Below are 25759 nucleotides of genomic sequence, written 5' to 3'. Positions count from 1 at the left end.
CAAGAACTTCATTCATCTGTTTCCAAGATGTTCCGCTGATTGTTTCTAATTTGGGATAAAAATATTGAGCAGTCTCAGCAGGAATGAAGTGTCTGCTTTATCAAAAATACTGAAAAGAACAAGATTTAAAAACAAACGCTGATCAAAAAAAAAAAAGGCGGGACGGACAGACACTTTCCCTTAACTAAAAGTTAGAAAGCAATCCTATGCAATTTACCTTGCCAAAAGTCCTATTGACTTCAGTGGGGCTTGCTTCTGAATAGACTTGCCCAAGATTGCCGGGAGCCGCATGTTTACTTAGGAGTGTTCCATGGGGCTTACTGCCCAGTAAGCGTGGAATACACTTGACTGCCGCAGTCCTAAAACACAAGTACCTGGTTGGGGACACGCCCCATTGGCCTCAAACGTGACTCTTACTTCCGAGTAAACACGCGTAGAATTGCCCTGTGGAAACTCTTACCATCCTCAGGGAATTACCGTAACTTGCAGGTGGAGCGACTCGGAGGAATAATAGAACTCTAGATCTGGAAAATATACCCGAGAGTCGTCTAGCCCAGCCCCGAAATGAAAGTTATTGTTGCCGAAACCCGGGATGGAACCAGGGACCTTTGAATCTTCCAGCTGAACGATCTCCCAACTAAGCTACTTCAGCCACACCGACTGTGTTACGCTTACTCTTTGAAAGCGCGCGTGGGATGGGATCGCAGCCTGCAAGGAGTGGCCAAAAAGTGAGTGGATTCCCTTTGGAAGCGCGCTCGTGAGTTCTCCCCAGAATCGGTGCTCGACAACAGAGCAAAATAGGAGTTATTTTGAACGAGGTAAGGGGGAGCAGCAGTGCGTCCTGGAGCTGCGCCGTGGGGGCGCCCGGCTCTCGGTTTCAAACAGCGCCAAGGGAGACAAGACGAGTGGGATGTTCACCTTCTCCCCGCGTAGCCGCACGCAACGTTGAACTCACATCACAGGCCGAGCCAGACTTTCCGGATGGCGAGGCTCTTGTTTTCCCAGTTTGGGTGGGCGGAGTCTTCTGGCCCAGAACCTTCGCCTCCTCCCTTGCTCTCTTCTGGAAAGGCTGGGCGAGGAGGTTGTTGTTGCGCGCGTCGAGGCGGGGCTCTCCAGTCGCCATTGACGCGTGGTTGGTGCAGCCGGAGAACGGACCGAGGTCCCACTCGTGTTTTATTTTTGCTCCGCTCATTGTCTTGAATACCTCCGCCCTCATAGGCAGATTGGAGGATTCCCAAGATGGGAGAAGCAGCAACACATCTGATGTGGCTTCCTTGTACCAGGGGATTATCGGCAGTGCATCTGGAGATCTGAAAAAAAAAGGTTTATACACACACACACCATCCCAAAAAGTTGCAACGTTGTTTTGGATCTTAAGCCCTTTGAGACGAAAGATCGGGAAAGGAAGGGATCTGGAACTTTTTGCGACTGTCTAAACTTTTGTTCGAGGGGAAGGGAAGCGCAGGAGAGACGCGTCCTGCGGAAACTTTGTTTGCATCGGGAGGTGGGGTTTGAAGAGGCCAGGCTGATGGTTGTGAATGTGGGGCAAAGAGCAAAGGTGAGCGGAGTTTGGGTGCGATGGCGAGAGAATTTGGCAAGGGTGACAATTGGGCGTTAAAGCGCAGGGACGGGTGCGAGCTGTAGAATTTGGCAGGCTCACCGCGGGTACGTGGAGAGACCGGTGCTCTCTCTAGAGAGAAACAGGTGAGTCAGGGCCGCTTGGACAGCAGAATGTGAGGCGGAGAAATTGTGCAGCCCGGCGCAGAAGAACTTGTGGAAATCTCGGTGGATGTTAGAGGCTCTGGGTTCCAGAGAGGACCTTCTGCTTTCTTGGAGACGCGGCGCGCGTTTGGCCCCCTTTGGCTACTGTAGTGGAAGAGGCTCCGCGGCTCCTGTGCGGCCCCGGGGATTGGCGAGCGCGCACTTGGCATAGGCCAGAGCCGGCCTGACTTAATGGCTGCTGACGCCGGCATGAGGACGAACGGCGGCGGCAGGAGCGACAGCAGCTGCGCGTCCTGCGACATCAGCTACACGCTCCCCACGATCTCCTCCAACAAGCTCCCGGACTTGCGCTTCATCAGCCGCGGCGCGTATGGCACGGTGTCCTCCGCGCGCCACGCAGACTGGCGGATCCCAGTGGCTGTCAAGTGCCTGCAGGGACCCCTGCTAGAGAGGTAACGGTTGCGGGTGGGTGGGGTGGTTTGGTTGCCTCAACCCCATTTGCAGCTGTGAAATCGAGAAACTTTAATATTTTTTTTATCCGATGTAAAAGGTCCCTGATTCAAACCCTGGCATTTCCTGCAAGAGAGCCACTGTCTGTCAGTGTGGGCTATACTGACCTAGATGGGATTTTGGTCTGCCTTTGGATAAGGCAGGTTCATGTGTTCCTAGCATCTCCTCCTTTCTTCAAAGGGTGGAAAACATGGTCCTCCCCTCTCCCTTTTATTCTCAGGACAATGGTTTGAAATAATGGCTACACTGGGATTTGGCCCCAAGGTTCTCCAGTCCAAGTCAATACTGAGTGTAAGCCATTACTCAGAATTGGCATTCTCTGCTGGGACCAGTGTATTGTCAACTGTTTTGCCCTTAGCCCTTGCCTCATTCCTTTGGTTTAAAGAACCACACCCCCTCTTCCTGCTGCAAGCCTTGTCAATACAGTATTGTTTCTGCCCAGGATGAAAAGATCTGCAGGATTTCCTCTGTTTGGAAGGGCCATAGCATGCAGAAGGTCCCAGTTTTAATCACTAGGCAGGGCTGGGAAAGACCCTTGGCTGAAACACTGAGGGGGGGGGACCGGCCAGTCAATCTGGACAATATTGAGCTGAATGGACCTATGTGCCTGACAGTACAGTATAAAGGCAGCTTCCTGTGGTTAGTCTTCTTGTTTTTATTTTAGATTGGATTTTAAACGCTGTGTTCAGAGATTGTAGTGGTTCCTCTCTGCCCCTTCCCCCAAGAGCTCTTTATTTAGAAGAGATTAGAAGTCTACATTGTGCAACACCCAAAGCAGTTCTCTCTGTGTGTTTACTCAGACATCCTTGTTCTTCACCGAAGTCTACACCTATATGTTTGCAACTTGAAGAGGTGTCCTATTGGAGCCAGTAATACTTCATTCTGGGAATACATAGAGGATTGGACTCTAACCCTAAACACAATTACCTGAAAATCAGTGTTAGAAATTGAGATATGAAAGCTAGGAGCTAAATGGCACCTTAAACCTAAGTTATGGGAGCAACAACGAAATGTTTAGGCACACTTTTTTATAACAAGAATACAAAGCTGAAAATGAATGAACTGAAGCTAAAATGTCATGTTCATTTTTCACATGGTCTAGTCCAGGCATGTCCAACTTTCAAGAGACTGAGATCTACTCCCACTGTAAAAAAGCTGGCAGTAATCTACCTAAGTTGTTGAGCTTTGTTAAGGGAGCCAAAGTTGTTAAGTTGTTGAGCTTTTTTTGGGTGGGGGGAGGGTCCAGTGATCTACCACGGACACCCCGCAATCTACTAGTAGATCACAATCTACCTGTTGGACATCCCTGGTCTAGTCCTTCTCCTGCCTTCCACCCACCCCCTGATATTCTTAAGAGGGTCTCTTCTCCAGTCTTCAGAGAGTGGGGAGGCAGAAAAAGGTCCTCCTTTCCTTCCACTCTGCAGTTTTAATCTGAATTCTTAGGTGCAGTTCTGCGCCCAGAACTCAGTAACTGCTTGCGCTAATGAAATCCCTTGTCGCAAAATGCACCTAGAACAATGGGAGTTTCAAACACTTCTGAAGATGGATCCCACTGAACTCAATGGGCCTATTTCTGAGCAAACCTACTTAAGGTGGGCCTACAATGCATACTTAAGCAGGCACTCTATTCTGAGTACTCAACCTTCTTATCCATGTCTGCTTAGAAGTAAGTCCCACTGAGTCCAGTGGTGCCTACTCACAGGTAAGCAGGTTTGAATTGCAGCTGTATTAGTGTTGGTTTGGGCCTTTTGGAACTTCTAAGCTTTATCTTCTTAATTTGACTAGGGAGTTGTCTTGCTTCCTCAGTTCAAAACACAAATCTTGCATTTAGCACTCTAGAACTCATGCATTTGGAACTCTCTACCTTTGAATCTGTTCTGATGATAGCTGTTTTTTACAGCTTGGTAGCCCTGTGTACAAAATCTTCCCTCAAGGGACTGATTAGTCTAGGCCAGGGGTGGTAAACGTTTTTGAGACTGAGGGTCCTATTTCCTTTTGGGCCACCCTCAAAGGGCCACATGCAAATGGTGGGAGGAACCAGCAGCAAAGAGTGGGCAGGGTAATATGTGAATTTTACCTTTATACAGTAGGGGGTTTCCTACATCTCATGCCCCTTTCCTTCCCCCATTTCACCAGGCATGGTTCTGGAGGAATGTTCCCTGCTTCACCTTGCACATGAATCTCAAAGAAAATGTCCTAGGCGATCCCAGCTAGATGTTGTTTAACTGCAGTCAGATTGAACAAAATTAATCCAAGGCTTTATTGACTAGCACTGTCATTGCTAAGGCGCTGAAAACCAGCTTATTCCCTATTGTGTGGGACTGGGTGGTTAAGCAACTCTGGGATTCCCTTGCTGACCCACATGACAGCAACAGCACTGACCTGATCCTCTCTGATATGCCAGCCTGCTGGTTCCTCAAAGACTTGTTTCCCCACCCACTGCTTCTCCACATGCACACCACCAGCAGCCCTGGCCGATACAAGCGCAAGGGTTGTGGACATGATTCCTGACTTCTTGGCTACTGCCAGGAGCCTGAAGCACTAGCCTAGGGTCCACAGGTGGCAGAGAATTGCATGCCCTCAAGTGAGTGGGCTAGCAAAGAAAAGATGGGGTTTTTCCCATCCCTTCTGAATACCCAGCATAGAAATGCAGCAATTGCATGCCTCCTCTGTCAGCCCCCAGCAATCTAAAAATTTTATTTTTTGTAGACTATTAACATTGTTTGGATTACCTATAAGGCTTTTTTGGAAAAAAACGTGAAGCAAGTACAGTGGTATCTCAGTTTACGAACTCCACAAAACTGGAAGTAGTGTCCCGGTTTGCGAACTTTACCGCAGTCTAGGAATGGAATCTGAATGGTAGAAGGGCACCAGAAGCGGGAGGCCTCATTAGGGAAAGCGTGCCTTGGTTTAAGAATGGTTTCAGTTTAAGAGCGGATTTCCGGAATGGATTAAGTTCTTAAACCGAGGTACCACTATAGTTGTTAAGTCTGTTTGGGCTTGAGGTGGGAATATTATTGTTTATCTGGTTCTTTTGCTATGGTTGCTTTGCTAAAGTTATTGCATTCTCTGCACTGCTTATATTGGATGTTTTAAATAAATTTTATTGTAAGTCACCTGGAGACTTTGGCATGGGGCAACTCATACATTTAATGACTACTAATAAACTAGGGGGGATCTAAATAGCTGATCCTGGATGGGAGAGTAATTTAATAGAAGCTATCTTGTATGTAGCTTTTTGCGGAGAAGGTATGTACAAAAGTACGCTGTATATCAATTGACCCTCCTTGATGACTGTGAGAAACCGCAGAACAACACTCATCTAATTAAATGGTTCCTACCTGACTCACCTCTGGTGAGTCAGTTCAGCTTAATGTGCCTAGTCAGTCACACACATTTCACTGTGATGTAGTGATTAGAGTGTTTGATCATATCTCCACCATACATTTAAGCCACATGGCTTCCCCATAGAATTCTGAGAACTGTAGTTTAAGGATGCAGATAATGGTAGCTGTTTGAGAGGTAAATGAAACTACCCAGGATTCTATGGGGGAAGCCATGTGTGTTGAATGCATCGTGCAAATGTGACCTTAGCCTAGATCTTTGGAGACCAGGGTTCAGATCCCCACTGAGCCATAAATCTTGCTGTGGTGACCTTTTGTCATTCACTGTCTATTGACCTAACCTACTTTATAAGGTTGTAGTGAAGATAAAATGGGGATGGGGGGAAAAAACATATGCCACGTTGAGCTCCTTGGAGGAAAGATGGGATATCAATGTAATAAAAAATAAATACAGTATGTGACAATAAATCAAATATGTACCTACTGTATTTATGCTTTTGAGGTGCAGAGTATTTAATATTCTTTTTAAATTAATCTAGATTATGGGTAGCTGGAGTCATATGAGGATGAAATGAATACTCTGAATTATCAGGCGCTTGCCTTTCTAGATCTAAGCAAACCACAGTCTGATTAAAGACATTTTGATTGAGCTATGATATGATAAACATAGTTTTTGAATTTGCGTGTAGGGGTAATATTTCTGGAGAGGTATATACTGAATAATCCTGGGCATATTTTTTAGTACATTTTCTTTGGTAATCAGTTCAGTGTTGTAGCTCTATTAATATCAGGGTGCAAAAAATTGTACCCTCCCTATTGCAAGACATCCGGTCCCCATCTAGATGGAGTATTTCTTAAATTGTTATCATATACTGTGTTGTGCATACTCCTTAGAAACCGCAGACCAGGGCCTTTAGGACTTCTGCAAAACACATGGTGAAATTAAAACCCTACTTTGGGGAAGTATCTAATTTGACTGCATTTGTAAATTCACTTCTGGCTAGTGTGACCAGACACTGAGGAAAGTGGAACTCCTGCACCTTCCTTAACTGGAAGGGGGAAGGAATTCTTCTTATGCAATGATGAGAAGAGGTTGCCCTGTCCTTCTCTCGGACACCATAGTTATGGCCCAGATTTCTGTATCACTGTCAGAATATGCCATCCAAAGCTCTCCTGCTCCATTAAAGGCATCACCTTTTCTCCTGATGTCCGGAACTGTCTCTCAAATGACCTCCATGCAGGGGGCTGCAGGTTTTATTTTATTTGTTCATTACATTTATCTTCCACCCTTTCCCCATAGGAGCTCGTAGTGGCATGCAGTGGTTCTGCTCCTCCCCATTTTATCCTCACAGCTGAGTAGAGATTCGAGGTGGCCCGATATAAAGAACACAGATTATGTTGGGCAATATGGTCCCATAGTGGGGCCTGGTCTCCTCTAACTACGGGCAAAGAACAGCATTTGGTAACGCTTTCTGGTCAGTTGGCTGCCACTCCTTGCTATGATACAACTTGGTATTCACTTGAGAGTTGGTATTAAGCTCTTGAGGAGATACCAAATGTTGTAACCCACCTTGTGATCTTTGGATGAAGGGCGGTATATAGATTTAACAAATGTATAGATCCCTTGTACCATCCCAGGGGCCTAGTTAGGTCCTATGAGTGACAGGGGACTGTCCTGAAGTGTGAACTGGCAACATAACTTATAGCACAACTGGGTGTGGCGAATGTGCACATGCCTTTCAAGACTGCGCTTTCGCTGAGGTGGCAGCATAGATAATGGGGAATGACTGGGATTAGGCTCTGTTTACCTCAACACTGAAACTGATGCAAAAGGTTGCATCCAAAGTGACTCCTACACAGAGTAGGTCCATTGAAATTAAGGGGCATGACTAACTAAGGACCACTCATTTCACTGGGTCTAAAAAAAGGGAAAGGGAAAGGACCCCTGGACGGTTAAGTCCAGTCAAAGGCGCCTATGGGGTTGCGGCGCTCATCTCGCTTTCAGGCCGAGGGAGCTGGCGTTTGTCCACAGACAGCTTTCCGGGTCATGTGGCCAGCATGACTAAACCACTTCTGGTGCATCAGAACACCATGACGAGTGCCAGAGCACAGGGAAATGCCATTTACCTCCCAACTGCAGTGGTACCTATTTATCTACTTGCACTGGTGTGCTTTCGAACTGCTAGGTTGGCAGAAACTGGGACAGAGCAACAGGAGTTCAGCCCATTGCGTGGATGGGTCTGTATTGTATATAACCAAGAACACACCCACACTGCAGATTTAAACTGGTTTAAAAATCAATCCCTCTTCCCAAGAAACTCTGGGAATTGTATTTCTACGAGGGGGATAAAAGTCTCCCAAGAATTCCCAGAACTCTTAGAAAGCTATAGTTCCCAGAATCCTTCCTTCCCAGGAACCATTGTTCTGTTGAAGTGATATAAAATTGATGTTAAAGTATAGTGTGACTGAGCAGCGTTCAAAATTTACTGGGCACCAGGTGTATATGGGCCACTTGTGACCAAGTGAAGATGCCTGGCCACCAGGATGTCTCCTGATGTCTCCACCATCTGGAGGTGCTTGCCTGGGGATCCTTGGACCTTGCCTGTTTTCACACACTAGCAACACATCCTGTAGAATTCTATCCATTGTATTTTATCTGGCCACAGTCTGGCAATCCAGCAGGTAAAAACATCTGTCTCTAGGCCAGCCAAGAGAGGGAGCTAAGGTTTTGGATTGCTAGTGAGCCTGTGGTTCTGGGTTGCAGCATACAAAACTGGAGAAGTTGGGACAGGTCCGCAATACAGTAGGGATGAGGAAACTGTGGTCCTTCAGATTAGCTAATTGACTGTCCCTCAAGGGAGAAGCACCAATCCTTCTTCAGACATCGTGTTGAAATGTGAACAGTGGATGTGCAAGTCAATTACACGTCTACCTGCAGCATCCTAGTAAGCAGAAAGTACATTGTAATTACTAATGGGTCTAATTACATATCATAGTAATTGTGTGCCTTGCAACCACATCAGAAGGTTTTGTTTTGTTTTTTTATCTTAGGAGCAGGACAGTTTCTATCAAGAGTGCAATGTGTGAAGTTTAACCCTTTCCCCTCCAGGAATTATTGCAATATAAATTGCCTCCCCCCCCCCACCATCACCCCACACAGTTAGCAATTATAGAGGGATTATAAATGGTGAGGAAATGGTTAAACTACCCAACACACACACATACACTGCAGTCCCGCTGGAAATTTTAAAAAAATCTATTAATTGCAAACAATGCAATTAATGCAGCACGTAGCGAAGCCATTCCAACATGGGTGATGTTGCTAAGGGCTCACTTGAAAGCTAAGCTAGGCCACAAACACAATGGGCAGCTTTGAATAAGTCATTTATTTCTACTGGATGTACTATGTGTGGTATGATGACAATCATAGCCTGCATTGCAGCATTGTTGTAAGAATTAGGTAATTCCTAGAAATAATTTCATGCACTTAATGACATTGTTTCTCAAAAATGAGTCCAACGACAGCTGGGGACCCATGCTTGAGAAACACTGACTTATGAGAAGCACTGAGCATAATTAATTTTTTAGACCAACCTAAATCAGAAGAGGAAGTGATTATCTCTCTCTAATAATAGCCAGTTCAGTGCCCCTGTGGCAATAGGATTGGAGCCCAAGGGGGCAACTCATAAATAAGAGGGAAGCATCTGAATGCCCAGGTGCATCCTCAGGTGTGGAAAAGTAAAAAAACAAACAAAAAAACCATTATTTTAATCAAAAGAGAACAACGTCCCACCCCAAAAAGCCCGTTTCGTGGGCTCCTGAAGCTGTGAAATAATGAGTGTTGAATTGGAAAGTAAAACAGAAATTGGGGAGTGGAAGAAAGGAATTTCCATCTTGAGGCCCTTATAGTATTCTGAAGGGGAGCTTGGCTGACTGGCTGGAACTCGAACAGTAAATATTCACCAGTGGTAGGGAATGTACCACAACTTGTTCATGAAAATGTTCTGCCTGGGTTTTCTTTAAAATTGTGCTTCTTGAAGGCACATGAGGTCACTGTCTTGCTGAAGGAGGTCTGGGGCTGGTCAGTGGTTGGATAGGAGACTGCCCTCCTGAGGGTCACCACCCTTACTCTTGAGCCTTAAATTCTGTGAAGGAAGGAAGGCGCATGGAAATCTGAAATTTAGCTAGCTTTGTTAATTCAGCTAAATATAAATTTGTAGTTTTAGCTACCATTGATTGATACCAGGGAGATGCAATTGAAAAGTGTGCTTTCAGTCATGTGAATCTGCAATGTGGTTTCTGGTTAATGGGTGGCTTAGGGGATTTTCACTACCTCATTCTTGCAGGACTGGGCAGTGCTGGAAAGAATTACTCAGTGCTGTGTTTTCTTTTCCCTTTTCCCTTTAACCCTTAATTCTGCTCAATGCAAACCTCTCAAGGATGCCAAAAGGTGAAGAAGAAGACTAGATCTCTCTGTATTTGTGGGCGATCCTTTCCCTCTTCTTCCTCTTCTGTTTGTCAGTCACTTTATACTAAAGAAAAAGTCTCAAAAGTGACTTAACAAGATAAATTGCTTTCATTTGTTGTATTTCAACTAAAATGCCAGTCCAGTAGCAAGACGTCCCACCCACTTCTGTGCCACAGCTAGTCTCTGCAACTAGAGAGGTGGTTTGCATGTAGCACTAAGCCAAACCTCTGCCAGAATGCTTGAGCATTTTGTCTGAGGCCTGGAGCCTCCTTCTCAAAGCCCTATGAAAAATTTCACCACACGCCACTGGTGCACCTTTAAGTCTGTATATAATCTAACCCGTGTGAGTTTTGTGCAAGCAGATTAGGACACATACTCAATAACTTGGTTGCTGGAGGCACCCTTGATATTTGTTCAACTTCATTGATTGCAGACCACCTTGAATGTGATTTCGTAGAGAAAGGCCGTTAATGCATTTTTATTAGTATTAATTTACTGTTTTCCCCCAGCCGTTACTTCCCTCTCACAGTGTGTGGTTTTCAGCACACTGCTTCAATGAACTCCTTCTGGAGCTTTAACCTACAGCTGCATATTTCAAGCTTCAAATGCGGTAAAACTGGTTTGTCCTTCTCTTCCTGTCCCTGCAGTGAGAGAGACAATCTCCTGAAAGAAGCTGAAATTTTACACCAGGCGAGGTTCAGTTACATTCTGCCAATTCTGGGGATTTGCAACGAACCTGAATTTCTGGGCATTGTGACGGAATATATGCCAAGTGGGTCACTGAACCAACTTTTACACAGTGTAAGTATATTGAGCCCACGGCTTTTTTTTCCCTAAGGGAGTGGGGGAATTAAAGAGACGATGCTCTTCAGTTGAACCCAACTCTCTGAACACCTGAGTAGGGCATAAGACCCTTTCTGCTGGTCAAACACATATAGCGTTAGTCTAAAAGGAGGGCCTGCTCTCAGATGAAACTTGTTGTGGGCAGGAGGTCCCACTCCCCCCTTGAAAATGTGGGCTAACCTATCACCCTCCAGATGTTGCAGGAAACCAACTTGTATCAGCCCCAGTCAGCCTGGCCACTGGTCAGGGGTGAGCCAAGCTAAATGTGAAGGGTAACAGGTTCCCCAGCTGTGCTCCAAAGGGCTATTGAATCTGTGATTTAAAGGAGCATTTTGTAGTTTGAAGTAAGTTTTTAAATAATTTTTATTGATGTTTATTAACATGCATAATAACAGATACATAACATATCAGGTATCAGGGTTGCATATTGACATGAATGATGTTTATTATTCCATACATGTTATCTAGTATTTAATGTCCCAGGACAACCATCACAGATAGAATATAGCTCAAGCCGTACTATTCAGGATAGCCATATTGGCAAAGATGCTTCGGAGAGATTTCCTTACGACCAGTTCATTTGCATATTGAAGAGACGGCCACCACATTGCATAACATTTTTCTGGTTCTTCTGTTGCTTTTATCACTTTTAAGTTATGAGTTATTTCCCCTTTCAGTGTCACTTTAGTTTTGTGATACGGAATCATTTTAACTGTGTGGCCTTACTCCTAAATTTGTGTTTCATCATTCTCTCTCTCTCTCTCAAATAGAAAAATGTATATCCTGACATTGCTTGGTCATTGAGGTTTCGCATTCTTTATGAAATTGCCTTGGGAGTAAATTATCTTCACAACATGAGTCCTCCTCTCTTGCATCATGATTTGAAGACGCATAATATTTTGCTTGACAGTGACTTTCATGTTAAGGTATGAGCATGTTTCTCTCTCTAGGGCCTGTGATTCTTTACAACAAGGGAGGGCACATTTTGGATTTTGGGGCTCTAATTTGTGTTTCACAAGATCTGTCAAATGGAGCCCTGTGCAGAAGACACTGAGGCTGAGTTCACACCATACACTTAAAGCATATGGCTTCTCCCAGAGAATTCTGGGAGCTGTAGTTTACCTCTCCCAGGACTACAATTCACAGCACCCTTAGCAGCTACAATTTCCAGGATTCTTTGGGGGGGGGTCATGTGTTTTCAGTGTACGGTATGTACACAGCCTTAGAATTAAAGAGCAGGATCCCTCTGAACAGCTGCTGAGCACAGAGATTTGTGGAGAATTCCAGAACTGAACTGAGCTCACAGTTCTTCCACACACAAATCCATTCTTGGTTCCCCCAGCTTTCTTCATTTCAGCAGTGTCTCTGTGTGTTGTCTGTTGTTGGTGTTGTGAAATGGTTGGGCGTCAGGAATTTTTGATGTACCACAAATCACTTAGAGATCTACCTGTAGATCGTAATCTGCCTTTTGCCACACCTACTCTGCAGTACATAGAGAGCAGCTGAACAGTTGAGGGTGGGATTTTGTAGAGAAGATTGCGCAAAATTAGAAATTTAAGGTGGTACAAAGATATGAAGAATGACTCTCTCTCATCACTATAAGGTATTGCTGAACCCTGAAAGCCTGAGACTTCACCAGACAGTGCCTACATGCTTATGAACCAATACTTGTCACTCATGATTAGAAACTTGGTTTTTGGAGGGGTTTTGTCACTAACAAAAATAAACTGTGGTCACAAAATTGCCTCATTGAACAAGAAACATTTGCCTTTAATGGCTTAAGAATTTGGGAGGCTTATTTGGTCTGGCTATTCATTAAGCGGCAATCTATAATGCAACTGTGTTTTCTTAAGGGCAAAAAAGGAACAGTTTCCATTGTGTTGGTTTGGACGTTAGTGGGTGGAGTTCATTCTTGCGACTTGTGCACTAAATATATCCTTGAAAAGTGAAGTAATAAAGCTGTGTAAGGATTTCGGTGGTCATGCAAGGGTGTTGCACCATTTGCTGAGTAAGATTTTTTTTAGAATGTTTACGGTAAATGGAACACCATAGTTGTAGTTCAGTTGTAGTTCGGCAACACCTGGAGGGCCAGAAGTTCCCCATACCTGATTTGCACCCACCCCAGTGTATCTGACAGGTACTCTATATTTGTGGATTGTCCCGAGTTCCTGTTTCTCTCCTTCCAGATTGCAGATTTTGGTTTGTCAAAGTGGCGCATGGTATCTATGTCACTGTCACGCGGTGAGAAATCAATGCCTGAGGGAGGGACTATTATCTACATGCCACCTGAAGATTATGATTTCAGTCAGAAAACGCGTGCAACTATAAAGCATGATATATACAGGTATTTATATTTTATTACAGAGTTAAGAAAAGATGCACACTGTTGTTTATGTTCTTTAAAAATCCTTGCATGTTTGGGCGTATTGGGTGTATCATAGGGTGTGCTGAATTTTTCAGCTTTCGAATTCAAAAAATGAGGGGTGCTAAAAGGTTGTAACATGACTTTGGAATTCAAAAGATATTTTGGTTAAATTAATATCATCCAGTTTTGGTTGGTAAATAAAATGTGTGTAAAATTGCATAGATATGATTGCCAAGTACTTTGCAGTTATACTATATATTAATATTATTGTTGTTGTTTTGTTGTTGTTTTTGTTTTTGTTGTTGTTATTGTTATTATTATTAGTTAGGGTTAGTTAGAAGGTAAAATTAACATTCTTTGGCTTTCTGAAAGCAGTTTATGTGCATCTGCATCAATTGTAAATTTACCAAGCGAAATGTTTTCCAGTCACAAAAATAATAGCAGGTTTTTATTCCTCACACCCAAAAAATATATTTTTATGACCCTCACATTGAAGAAATTTGCCAAAATTCACGCCCTAGACATGGCGAAATTTGAAACCTCCTACTACTTCAGGGTTGCAATTGCATCTGAAATTACATTAGACTCATTTCTGAAGGTTTAAGCCAACATGACAGAGTGGTATATAAATATTTTTATAGATAATGGGTGTCAACAAATTTAATAAATAATAGTTTTGCATCTCACCCATTCAATCTGCAGCATTACCAGTTGATTTCCAGTGGCAGGACTGCACAAAATGTTTAGAATGGCTGCAGAGTCCATGTAAGCATGAGTTCACACATGCCTGTTTCTTAGCAGATGGCTGTAGCATCCAGTCATGTAGGTTTGTGTGAGTGAGGCTACCAAGCATGCATGTCTGAATCAGCTCTTCCCACTTTCTTTTGTACGTACTTTTGCACAGGATTATTCACCCTTGAGTTGCACATATATGCAGAAAGGCACACCTCAGGTTGCAGCTGTGAAGGGCAACAGCCACTGAGTGCTTATTCCAACATAATCCTTGTGTTCTCCAACTGCCTTCAGGAGTCCCCTTGTAGCCTGGTCCCCTCAGTTACGACATTTGGAAGCCTACCTGGGGGCAGAGTATATTTTGTCCCGGACTGATTTACATTTATGTTGTATTTTTTTTCTTTTTTTACTTTGAACAGCTATGCCATTATTATGTGGGAAGTGCTGTCAAGAAAGCAGCCGTTTGAAGGTCAGACTACTTTCTTTAGTTTCGTTGCATAACTTCTGTTTAGAATCAGCAAGATTGGGTTTAACATGCAGCAATCAGGAGGAACTTGCCCCTTGAAGTAATGCAATGCTTGCGCTACTCAGCGGAGACCCATTGAACTTAATGTAGTCATGGGTCTTCTCTGAATAGCGTTAGATACAATCCTAATTATTACTGCTTTTTGTAATGACCGTTCTTTCTTGTAATGTAATGTACAGTGGTACCTCAGGTTACATACGCTTCAGGTTACATACTCTGCTAACCCAGAAATAGTGCTTCAGGTTAAGAACTTTGCTTCAGGATAAGAACAGAAATCGGGCTCTGGCGGCGCAGCAGCAGCAGGAGGCCCCATTAACTAAAGTGGTGCTTCAGGTTAAGAACAGTTTCAGGTTAAGAACGGACCTCCGGAACGGATTAAGTACTTAACCCAAGGTACCACTGTACAAAGTCTTGTAATGACTTTGTTTTTCCACTTTGGTTAAATAAATGATACTGTGAAGACTTGGAAAGGAAGGGAGGATTGGTAGCAATATCTTATAATTTAAGAGGGTCAACATTGTCTCTGTGTTCACAGGATGTGTGTGTTGTTGTTGTTGTTGTATTGCCATGGCATGAGAAGTACACATATTTCTAATAAGTGCGCAATATCTACTTTTGACAGATGTTATAAACCCCTTGCAGATTATGTATAGCGTGTCGCAAGGAAAGCGTCCGGACACTGGGGACGAGTATCTTCCGCTAGACATTCCTCACCGGGCCTTGATGCTGTCATTAATGGAATCCGGCTGGGGGCAAAATCCAGATGAAAGGCCTTCTTTCTCAAGTGAGCTTCACCTTTTGCATAGCAGGGTAGGGAGCTTGGCAGGCGGCACTAAACTCTCCTGCTGCTGCATAATCTCTGTTAATTTCATTGAAGCATAACTATTGCCCTCCACATAAGCCCCTCTTGGCAGTGAGTGTAAGCTGTGTGCCGGCTGTGTGATTAGGAGATTGCTCAATTTAGGCTGTGTACTCAGCATGCATTTAAATCACATGGCTTCCCTCAAAGAATCCAGAGAACCATGGTTAGAAAGTTGGACATATAAGCTAGGCACCAAATGCTTAAACCTTGGTTACGGTCGGCACAGCAGAATGTCTATTTGCCATGGGGGTAATATAATAATAATAATAATAATTTATTATTTGTACCCCGCCCATCTGGCTGAGTTTCCCCAGCCACTCTGGGCGGCTCCCAATCAGTGTTAAAAACAGTACAGCGTTACATATTAAAAACTTCCCTGAACAGGGCTGCCTTAAGATGTCTTCTGAATGTCAGGTAATTATTTATCTCTTTGACATCTGATGGGAGGGCGTTCCACAGGGCGGGCGCCACTACCGAGAAGGCCCTCTGTCTGGTTCCCTGTAACCTCACTTCTCGCAATGAGGGAACCGCCAGAAGGCCCTCGGCGCTGGATCTCAGTGTCCGGGCTGAACGATGGGGGTGGAGACGCTCCTTCAGGTATACAGGACCGAGGCCGTTTAGGGCTTTAAAGGTCAACACCAACACTTTGAATCGTGCTCGGAAACGTACTGGGAGCCAATGCAGATCTCTCAGAACCGGTGTTATGTGGTCCCGGCGGCCACTCCCAGTCACCAGTCTAGCTGCCGCATTCTGGGTAGATTAGATGACACTTGGGGTCCGAATCCCCGTGACGGGGTGAGCTCCTGCTGCTCAGTCCCAGTTCATGCCAACCTAGCAGTTCAAAAGCACACCAGTGCAAGTAGATAAATAGGTACTGCTGCGGCGGGAAGGTAAACAGCATTTCCATGCGCTCTGGCTTCTGTCACAGTCCTCTGTGTGCCAGAAGCCAGTTTAGTCATGCTGGCCACATGACCCAGAAAGCTGTCTGTGGACAAACGCCGGCTCCCTCGGCCTGAAAGCAAGATGAGTGCCGCAACCCCATAGGCGCCTTTAACTGGACTTAACCATCCAGGGGTCCTTTACCTTTGCCTTTTTACAGTTCTTTGATTCTATGATCTCACTTTGCTTGACTGTAGCTTGCTCTTACCATTCACTTGTCCCAGTATGCGAGAAGGAGAAACACACACAGTGGAAATGGAAATAGTTTTAACTGTGGACTAAGGTAGAGGTTTTTAAACTGGCTGGGTGGAGATGTCTGACGTCAGCATGGCACCCAGAAATCTCCACACTTGGACCGCACCAGAAGCAAAATGCGCCTGCCACCCAGGGAATTTCTAACACTGAAGAGAATTGTAGTTTGTTAAGGTGCTGGGAATCATAGCTCTGGAACAAGTAAAGATACAGTTCCTGTGATTCTTTGGGTTATCTAAATGTATGGTGTTTATACAGCCAGAACAGTTCTGGAAGCATTCCAAGTGTCTGTGACCCCCCCACCCAAATTTGCATCTATTACAGTTACAGTATATGATTTGCATGAGTTATGTGAATGCCAGAGCTTCATTTATGGTACAGATACAACTTATAGAAGACATCTGAAGGCAGCCCTGTATCGGGTTTTTAATATTTGATGTTTTATTATGTTTTTATATGTGTTGTAAGCTGCCCAGAGTGAATAAGCTAATTTTTCAGATTTCTCACTGTAGGAGCTTTCAGCCTTCTGTTTTATTTTTTAGTTTTCTGCCTGTAAGATTTAACTGGGCTATACACCTTTTTATCTTGCCAAGAACCATCTTTAAATTTCTTGCTTTCCCCCATTTTTTTAAAAAAACGTATCTGCAGCTGCTAGCAAAAGCTTTGTCAGATGTTGAAATGTTGAAATAACCAGATTCTCCTACTTCCCTTCATTTTGCAATAATCAAGGCAAAAGTCAGAAAGTTAAATTTCGTGAATAATGTGGTCTTGCCTTGAGTCATTTGCAGCCTGTTCTCTGACAATTTGTTTTTCCAGATATGCAGCTGTACCATAAATGAAGCTCTGGCTTCATAATTCCGGAGTTTGTTTGATCCTTTTGGATGCCTTTTTGCCAATTATCTTTATGGAGAGCCTCCTGTTTTCCCACCTCTCTCTTCAGTCAATCCCTCTTCCCAGGAAACTCTGGGAACTGTGGTTGTGGGAGGGGAATGGAGGTCTATAGCACCCTTAAAAAACTGCACTTCCCATAAGTCTTTGGAGGAAGTCATGACGGTTAAATTGGTATTAAAAAAAAAGGTAAAGGGACCCCTGGCCATTAGGTCCAGTCGTGGCCGACTCTGGGGTTGCAGCGCTCATCTCGCTTTATTGGCTGAGGGAGCCGGTGCACAGCTTCCGGGTCATGTGGCCAGCATGACTAAGCCGCTTCTGGAGAACCAAAGCATTGCACGGAAACACCATTTACCTTCCCACCGGAGCGGTAGCTATTTATCTACTTGCACTTTGAGGTGCTTTTGAACTGCTAGGTTGGCAGGAGCAGGGACTGAGCAACGGGAGCTCACCCTGTCGCTGGGATTCGAACCGCCAACCTTCTGATTGGCAAGTCCTAGGCTCTGAATGAGGCCCTGTTAAAAAATAAAAGGAGGCTAGCCAGTTACTAGCTGCCACCTTCTAGATCAGGGATCTTGAAATCAGTGCCTTGAGGTAGATTTACTCCAGCTGTAGTGGCAGAAATCCTGTTGATCTTTGTGTGGCCACTTGACCATTGAGCATGATAGTTTCCCAGCCTCCCTGCTATTTGCCAGGGCTTGGCTAGCTGCACGAGGAGGAAGGAAGCACGTCATCATGGCTGAGTTTGTGCTTCCTTAATGCTAAGTCATAAAAAGCTGTTAGAGCAGAAAGCATTTTGTGTGGAATGTAGACACAACGTTGAAAGCAAATAGCTTGCAGTGCATCGCTAGATGCAAAGAGTCCTGCTTGCTTTGAATTCCCCCCCCCCCTTAGTTAACTAATAATATTTCAAAGGACTATATTCTCGGGTCTGTTGTTTACCATATTTTTCGCTCTATAGGACGCACTTTTTCCCCTCCAAAAAGTATGGGGAAATGTGTGTGCGTCCTTGGCTTCAGCGATAGCAACGCGAAGCCTCCAAAGCGCAGAGGGAGCGCTCCCTCCACACTCCGGAGGCTTCGCGCTGCTTTCGCTGAAGCCTGGAGAGCTAGCAGGGAAGGTGCGCACCGACCCCTCTTGCTCTACAGGCTTCAGGGATAGCCGCCTGAAGCCTTTGGAGCGCAGCGGGAACTTGCGCTGCGCTCCGAAGGCTTCGGGATCCTTTTGCTGAAGCCAGGAGAGCAAGACTCTCCTGGCTTCAGCAGAGAGGGAGAGCTGCGCAACGCCCCTTCAGCAAAGTGGGAGGAGAAATGGAAGGGGCTCCATTTCTCCTGCTGCTTCGCTGAAGGGGCGCTGAGCAGAGAGGGGGAGATTTTTTTTTCTTGTTCTCCCCCTCTAAAACAAGGTGCGTCCTATGGTCGGGTGTGTCCTATAGAGTGAAAAATACGGTATTTCATTCCAGTCCATATCAAAAAATAAATTTATCCATAGAAATCTGGGTATTTCCCGACCCAAAGAGCAGTGCAAACAGAAAGCCTGAAAGCTGCGACTTTTACATGCCGATGGCCTGCCTATATAAATAAATCTGTTAGTAACCCTTCTCGATGCATGGCTGTTGAATATCCCAGATCTGTGTGTGCGCTGGGATTTTTAAGCCTGCAATTTGCTTCTGGAGGGGGTTGGGGCTGGCATCCTTACAGTGTGTTTTATGATGTGTGCCCTTAAGTCGGTTCCCCCCCCCCATAAATGTGATTTCAAAAGTTCAGTAATTTACTGTTATAAGAGCTAATAGTATAGGACTGAATATGGTTGCTTTCCTCTTTTCTTGTTTAGGGTGCTTAATAGAGCTTGAACCCGTGCTGAGAACCTTTGATGAGATACCTATGCTTCAAGCAGTGATACAGTTAAAGAAAGCCAAAGTAAGTCTACGTTGTAACCCAAAGTGAAAATACACAAAGTGAAAGTTATTTGTCCACGCAAAGAAACAGGATGGCCGTGTTACTGAAGCTTGAAATTGTATACCTAGAATGTATCCTCTTTTCACAGTTCCAAAGGTGACTGATACAAGCCTCCTAATGTCTCTTTCAGGCTGAATACGAGTGGCGATGTGTTCATATGCCTAGCAAGAAGCCCGATGGTGAATCAATATCTCTAAATATACCTTTAAATCCCAGTACACAAGAGGTAAAGCAACCTTTTCTTTTATTATTGCCTTAGTATTTCTGTAACGCAGAGAATTGTAGCATTGGAAGGGACCATGTAATATACTCTAAAGCACTTTGCATGTGTTAAACCATTTTCCTTTTGTGCATAAACTCTATTTTGTGGGCCTTCTTTGCTCCTGTATTGAGTGAAGGGCATGGCTGCACTAAATACACCAAGGGTCACCAACCTAGGGCCCATGGGCCGGTAGTAGCCCATGGGGCTCGTGTATCTGGCCCATGGCGACCCCTGCCGCCCCCCACCGCTGGCTCTTACCAGCGCAGTGTGCGGACCAACTTCCAGGTTGATGGCGCCTGTGCGTATGCGCACGGGCACTCTTCCAACCCGGGTGAATCCTCCAACGGACGGAGTGTGGACCAGCCCATCGTTTGGTAAGCTTGCTGACCCCTGAAGTAGACTGACTGTGTGATGCAAACATCTGTAGCAAGCGGGTCTCTGATGAGGAAGCCATTCAGCCTGTGAGGCTGTTTGGCTAAGCCATGCCCACCTGCACTACACCTGACATATCAGCTATGGGACATGTAAAGACACGTCTGGCCCAAATATGGTTGTGCATTTGGCTGGTGTAGGTCCTTGCATAATTCCTTGCAAGCTCTGACAACCAGCTGACTGCCCACATGGGGTAAAATGTCATTCACCTACCTGTGAAACATAGCTCACAGGGTAGGGGGAGGTGATAAGGAAGGAGCCAGCCAGATCCAGTTCTCCACCTCTGCCTGCAAGGGCATAGCGTGAAGGCACATTATACATACAATATTGTGGCTAAACTCAAAGCAGGCCCAACTCTGGTCTACATCTACCTGGGAGACAATAGGGAACTCTGAGCAGTATTCAACAAAGTTTTGCACTTTGAAATTAATGGACAGGACTTAATAATAATAATAATAATGGTTTATATCCATTGATTGTCCTACTCAAGGTAGACCCACTGAAGTTAATGAACAGGACTACCTCAGGCTCGTTAATTTCAGTGGGTCTGCTCTAATTAAAATGCAGTTGAATACCACCCTCTAGGTATACATCAAGTTGTGTTTATATGCTGTGTATTAAAATGGGATAGTAATAATCCCTTCATAGGGCTTCAGGCGGGAGATTTTGCAGGGGAAGAATGCAATGGAAATACCATTATCAAATGTTTGCTCCGTATGTTGTGATAATTGCAGGACTCTTCATCGCAATGTGATAGCTACCTTTCACGAAACACTGTCCGGGATGCATCGAAACAGTGCAATCTCCTCTCGGAAGGTAAGCCCTCTTGACCTAGCACAACTTTATATTAAATATGTTTCTCTGCAATTTCCACCCGTTGGTTCTTGTCCGACATTCTGGGACAACAGACAACAAGGGGGCCATCAGACGTGGGGATTATCATGTTAGTTTTCTGGGTTATAATGCTGTTCTGGTTTCTAATGCTCATTTTATACTGTGTTACCTCTTGGACAATATGCTGCCATAGAGTTTCATTCACACCAGTGGGTGTGGCGTGACACAACAGTGGACATCTTTTGACATGTCACAGAATCATAGAGTTGGAAGGGAACCTGAGGACCGTCTAGTCCAACCCCTAACAGTGCAGGGATATGCAGCTGTCCCAAATGGGGATTGCCACCCTTCATGGCCATACATGCTTTTGCTCTTTCCCCCCTCCCCCTTCCCATGATTCACCCACAAGAGTGAAGAATGAATCTCATCACATGACATGAAATTGTAGGGATTAACATTACACACACACATACACCAAATCCCATTATTTTCCATGTTAACAGGGTTCCGGACAATTTTTTTTCTCAAAGCAACATGGAAACAAGTTGCTAAACTTTTGCAAGATTTCCAGAAGTGGCGTTTATGTCATGTGACAAATTACATATAATGCAGAGATGATCAGAAAAAGGAAATGTCAGAAAAGCAAAGTTAAAGTGCTTCCTGAATGCAGCCTCCGTCTGCTCCGTTAAGGGATCCGTGGAATACTAATTGGTTGAAGAAGTAGTAGAAATATGAAGGAAAGCTTGGGGGTCATGAAGCTACAACAGGTTTGTCCTGACTGTTCATATCTGGACAAGCTGATTGGGTGTTCATTCTCGCTGCTACGTTACATGGTCATCATATTGCACTAAGTGAAAAAGATTGGAGTCAGCCCAGCCACACAAAACTTCAGACCACACTATTTCAGGGGTAAGCAACCTAAGGCCCATGGGCTGGAAGCAGCCTGCGGAGGTTGTTTGACTGGCCCACGATCTGCCCACTTGCGCACTGTGCTAAATCAGCACAGTGCGGCACGGGGACTCGCCTCCGCGGCACCAAAAATCACATCTGCACACACGCAGACACCAGAAATCACCGGTGTGCATGCATGATCCGCGGGACCAATCTGGCCCAGACAAGATAAACCTTGCTGACCCCTGCACTATTTCTTGAGGTACCAGTGATACAGCATGTGATGCATTAAGTGTCCCTCCCCAAGCTCCCTCAGTCTTGCAAAGGCTCGTGGGATGCAGATTCCAGATCTTGCACAGCTATAGCAAACTATTCTAGGATCAGCCTCCTGCATGACATAAAAGGGATTCAGAGCCACATCTCTCTAATTGTTTGGCCCTGCAGCTTGGAGCAGTACCATGCCTTGGGCCAGCCCTGGCAAACTCCTCCATTTATGGGCTGCGGCCTCACGTTTGTGGACCGTGGTCAAAGCAAAGGGGCACATCTACACTGATGTGACTCCATGACTCAGATAGTACAAGGGTAGACGAGTCTGAAAAACCCAGGACAGAAATTTTCATGGCCCTTTAGTAGCTTTGGTGGCTGATAGTAATACATTTGGCTTTAACTCTAGAGGTGTATACTTGATTCTGACCAAACTAAGCGTCCTAGAGCAAAATATAAATCCTGGTAAATGAGGCACCATAGCTGCTAAAAGGGCCATGAAAATGTGTGGTCCCAGGCATTTTAGACTCATCTACCCATGTACACATCTGCATTGCTTGCCAGATGTGAATTTTTTCAGCTCTCCTATCTGGGCTGCAGAACACGGGATGCAGGATTAAGCATGCAAAATGACTTCTGGCTTTGTTTTTGGTGTGATTCGAATTCAAAATTGAAAAAAACATACAAACCACTGTGTCTTCATTACAGGTAAATATGACTCTTTGGATGAACCTCACTCATTGATTAGCTTGAAGCAAAATCGCTCGCTGCTGTCGACTATTCCGTCTTATGCATCTCAACAAAACTCCTGCTCGTCCACCACAGATAGTTCTGATTCCTCAAATTCCACGCCATACCCACGTCAGCCACCAAGAAGTAACTCAGGTACAAAAGTGGAACCTTCGTTTTCCTTGTCTCCATCTCACTTTATCACTTGGAGTATTGAGTAACATTGGCATGAAGCATGGTGTGCTAAATCAGGTCTCTGAACACAGAAGCATTGATGCAGCTTTTATGCAAATTCACCCGCATTTCCCTCTTTTGCCTCTTTGATTATGTTTCTGAGGATGAGTTTATACAGTTTTTCTGACCAGAAAATTTTACTCTGCAACTGTTCCCTTTCAAAGCTTCCTTGCGAACGTACCACAAATGACTTGTACTTAACCACATTCTGAACAACGATCTAAATAAAGTCCTTCGGACTGTAAGTTGGGGATGGACTGTTTATTACTTTGAGGCTGCTGTTTCTGCAAACTGGGGGGTAAATTGCATTAAACACCGTGGGACCTCTTTCTGCATAAATGCAGGGAGGACTGGGCAGCATATGCCTGCAAAATAACTGGTTTGTGCATCTATTTAAACCATTATTATTAGTGTTCTGATAACTTGATTCATATCATTAAATACATTGCAAATTCAAGTGAATATAAAACAAAAAGAGGTTAAAAAGAGAAACTGTTACAGGTGGGAAAGAATTGCAGTGCAGGAAGGAGTTTGAATGTACTTGTAAATACGTGTATTTCTTTTGAGAATCTGACTGATAAGCAATGGTTAGTTATCAAGATTGGAATCCTAGTCATCTAAACAAAAAGAGTCTTATCTGATTTATTTGAATGAAGCTGTAAATTGATTCAGTTGACTAATATAATACTAATTATAAACATTAGGCAGACTCCTTTGCACTCTCATTATCAGTTCCTGCTTAAGATTTAGGCAGACCTACCCAGATATGCAGCTTTATTAACCATATTTGGTTTGGTTTTCATATTTTGATAAATTTTATGTCTACAGTTGTACCTTGGTTTTCGAACAGCTTAGTTCTCGAATGTTTCAGCTCCCGAACGCCGCAAACTGGCTCCAGTTTGCGAACTATTTTTGGAAGCCGAGCGTCCAACAGGGCTTCTGATTGGCTGCAGGAGCTTCCTGCAGCTAATCAGAAGCTGTGCTTTGGTTTCCAAATGTTTTGGAAGCCGAATGGACTTCTGGAACAGATTCTGTTTGACTTCCAAGGTACGATTATACTTGGTTTTCAGATTTGGGGTATTTTTTATTATGAATATTTTGCATTGCTTTATGCAAACTGCTTAGAGGTTTTTGTTGATTCGGCCCTGTAGAAATCCTGTTGAAATGACACATAAATAATTCTGGTATTTTGAAACGCAGGCAAGTCTCTCTCAAATAGTTCTGCTGCATTGTGATGCTCTTCGTATGCGTTCACACCTTTGACATCTTTCTCCCCTCTGCCCTTTGTTAGATTTTATGCTACAGACTCTGCATACTCTGCAGCAGCAGGAGCAGCAAGATGAAACTGTGGCTCACCAATGGATCCAAACCAGAAGAGAAGACATTGTCAACCAGATGACGGAGGCTTGCCTTAACCAGTCCTTGGATGCCCTCCTTTCAAGGGATTTAATCATGAAAGAGGATTATGAACTTATCAGCACAAAACCTACAAGGACCTCAAAAGTCAGGCAGCTGCTCGATACGACCGACAGCCAAGGAGAGGAAGTTGCTCGAGTCATAGTGCAAAAACTGAAAGACAACAAACAGCTGGGACTTCAGCCTTATCCAAATATATCTGCTCCCTGCAGGTCCACATCTTTGAATTGATAAACATCCGTATAAAGATCTTACAGTGTTTCCCTAAAAGTTGGAATTCCTCTTTCTGAAATGTCACTGCTACGTGACTCTAGACTGAAGTTTGGAGTGGGTGGGTCAGGGGGAAGCCTGGCAAGTGAAAGTATTACATGACACCCTTGTTGTTTTTTTTAAGTTCTAAAAACTGCCTTTACACTGCATCTCAGTGGAGACTTCTGTATTTTGTGGATCTATAAAAATACATAAATATTTTTAAAAAATGGGGAAAGTGCACACAGCTTTACTTTTACCTTTGTAAAAGAAGAATAACATTACTGATTTCGTAAGTTAGCAGAATTGCTCTAAAGAAGTTGTTTTCAAGCCCTCTTAATGAAGGGCAATGCCTTTCTGCCTTGACTCGTCTGCTGTGGGACCTACACCCTAACTGCTCCACTGCTGCTGTGCATTGTGGGAGATTATAGGGCATATTCTAAGGTTCCTGGTCAGTTTTCAGAGACCTTGACCAGACTTATTGAGCCGTATCCCATAAGCAAGAGCACTCTCCCTGGAGAATGTCCACTGCTGCAGCTGTGTAATGTAGGAAAAGATCAGGAACCGTAGACAAGCTTGTGTACTGAGAATGATCTTTCCCTTGAAAAACGTGGTAAGTTTTCAAGAAAGGCTTGGGACTGTAAATGGCTTGGGCCCCAAATACTTGATGACACTGGTGCAAAGGGCAGTGGTGGTTGGGCCTTCTCTATGGTGGCACCTTGTGCATGGAATTAACCTTTGGGGAAATTTGGTTGTCTCCCTGCCTTTTAAAATGCCAATAAGATTCAAGCCTTTGGTCCATAATCTGAGGACTGCTTTGACCACTAGTTGCTGCCATTTACCATTTTATGTTGTGATGGCTGTTTGAGTTTGATGGTTTTATTGTGATTGTGGATGGATGGATGGAGAGACATTTGAATTTATATATTTTACATACTGCCCTGGGGAGGATGGGGTTTAAGAAAAACCTCAAACAATAACTATAAATAAACCCCTGGGTTGCCCAGAGCATCCTTTGAAAACCATAAATCTAAAAAAA

General features: G+C 44.3%; 2 protein-coding genes across 2 annotated transcripts in view; one reads left to right on the top strand and one right to left on the bottom strand.

Moving 5' to 3' along the window:
* Positions 1-25759, bottom strand: part of CALB1 (calbindin 1) — a 185011-nt gene that overhangs the window by 37266 nt on the left and 121986 nt on the right. The gene's annotated exons all lie outside the window — the stretch shown is intronic.
* On the top strand, positions 896-24961 carry RIPK2 (receptor interacting serine/threonine kinase 2). Its single transcript, XM_053395693.1, has 11 exons — positions 896-2174; positions 10692-10845; positions 11658-11813; positions 13074-13231; positions 14404-14453; positions 15133-15294; positions 19285-19370; positions 19540-19635; positions 20838-20919; positions 22801-22977; positions 24347-24961. The coding sequence occupies exons 1-11, from the start codon at positions 1954-1956 to the stop codon at positions 24700-24702; spliced, it is 1698 nt and encodes a 565-aa protein (XP_053251668.1). The 5' UTR covers positions 896-1953; the 3' UTR covers positions 24703-24961.

This window comes from Podarcis raffonei, chromosome 7, assembly GCF_027172205.1.
Source record: "Podarcis raffonei isolate rPodRaf1 chromosome 7, rPodRaf1.pri, whole genome shotgun sequence".
Taxonomy (NCBI): domain Eukaryota; kingdom Metazoa; phylum Chordata; class Lepidosauria; order Squamata; family Lacertidae; genus Podarcis; species Podarcis raffonei.
Note: the sequence above shows the minus strand (reverse complement) of the source record. Positions and strands in the feature narration are given on the sequence as shown.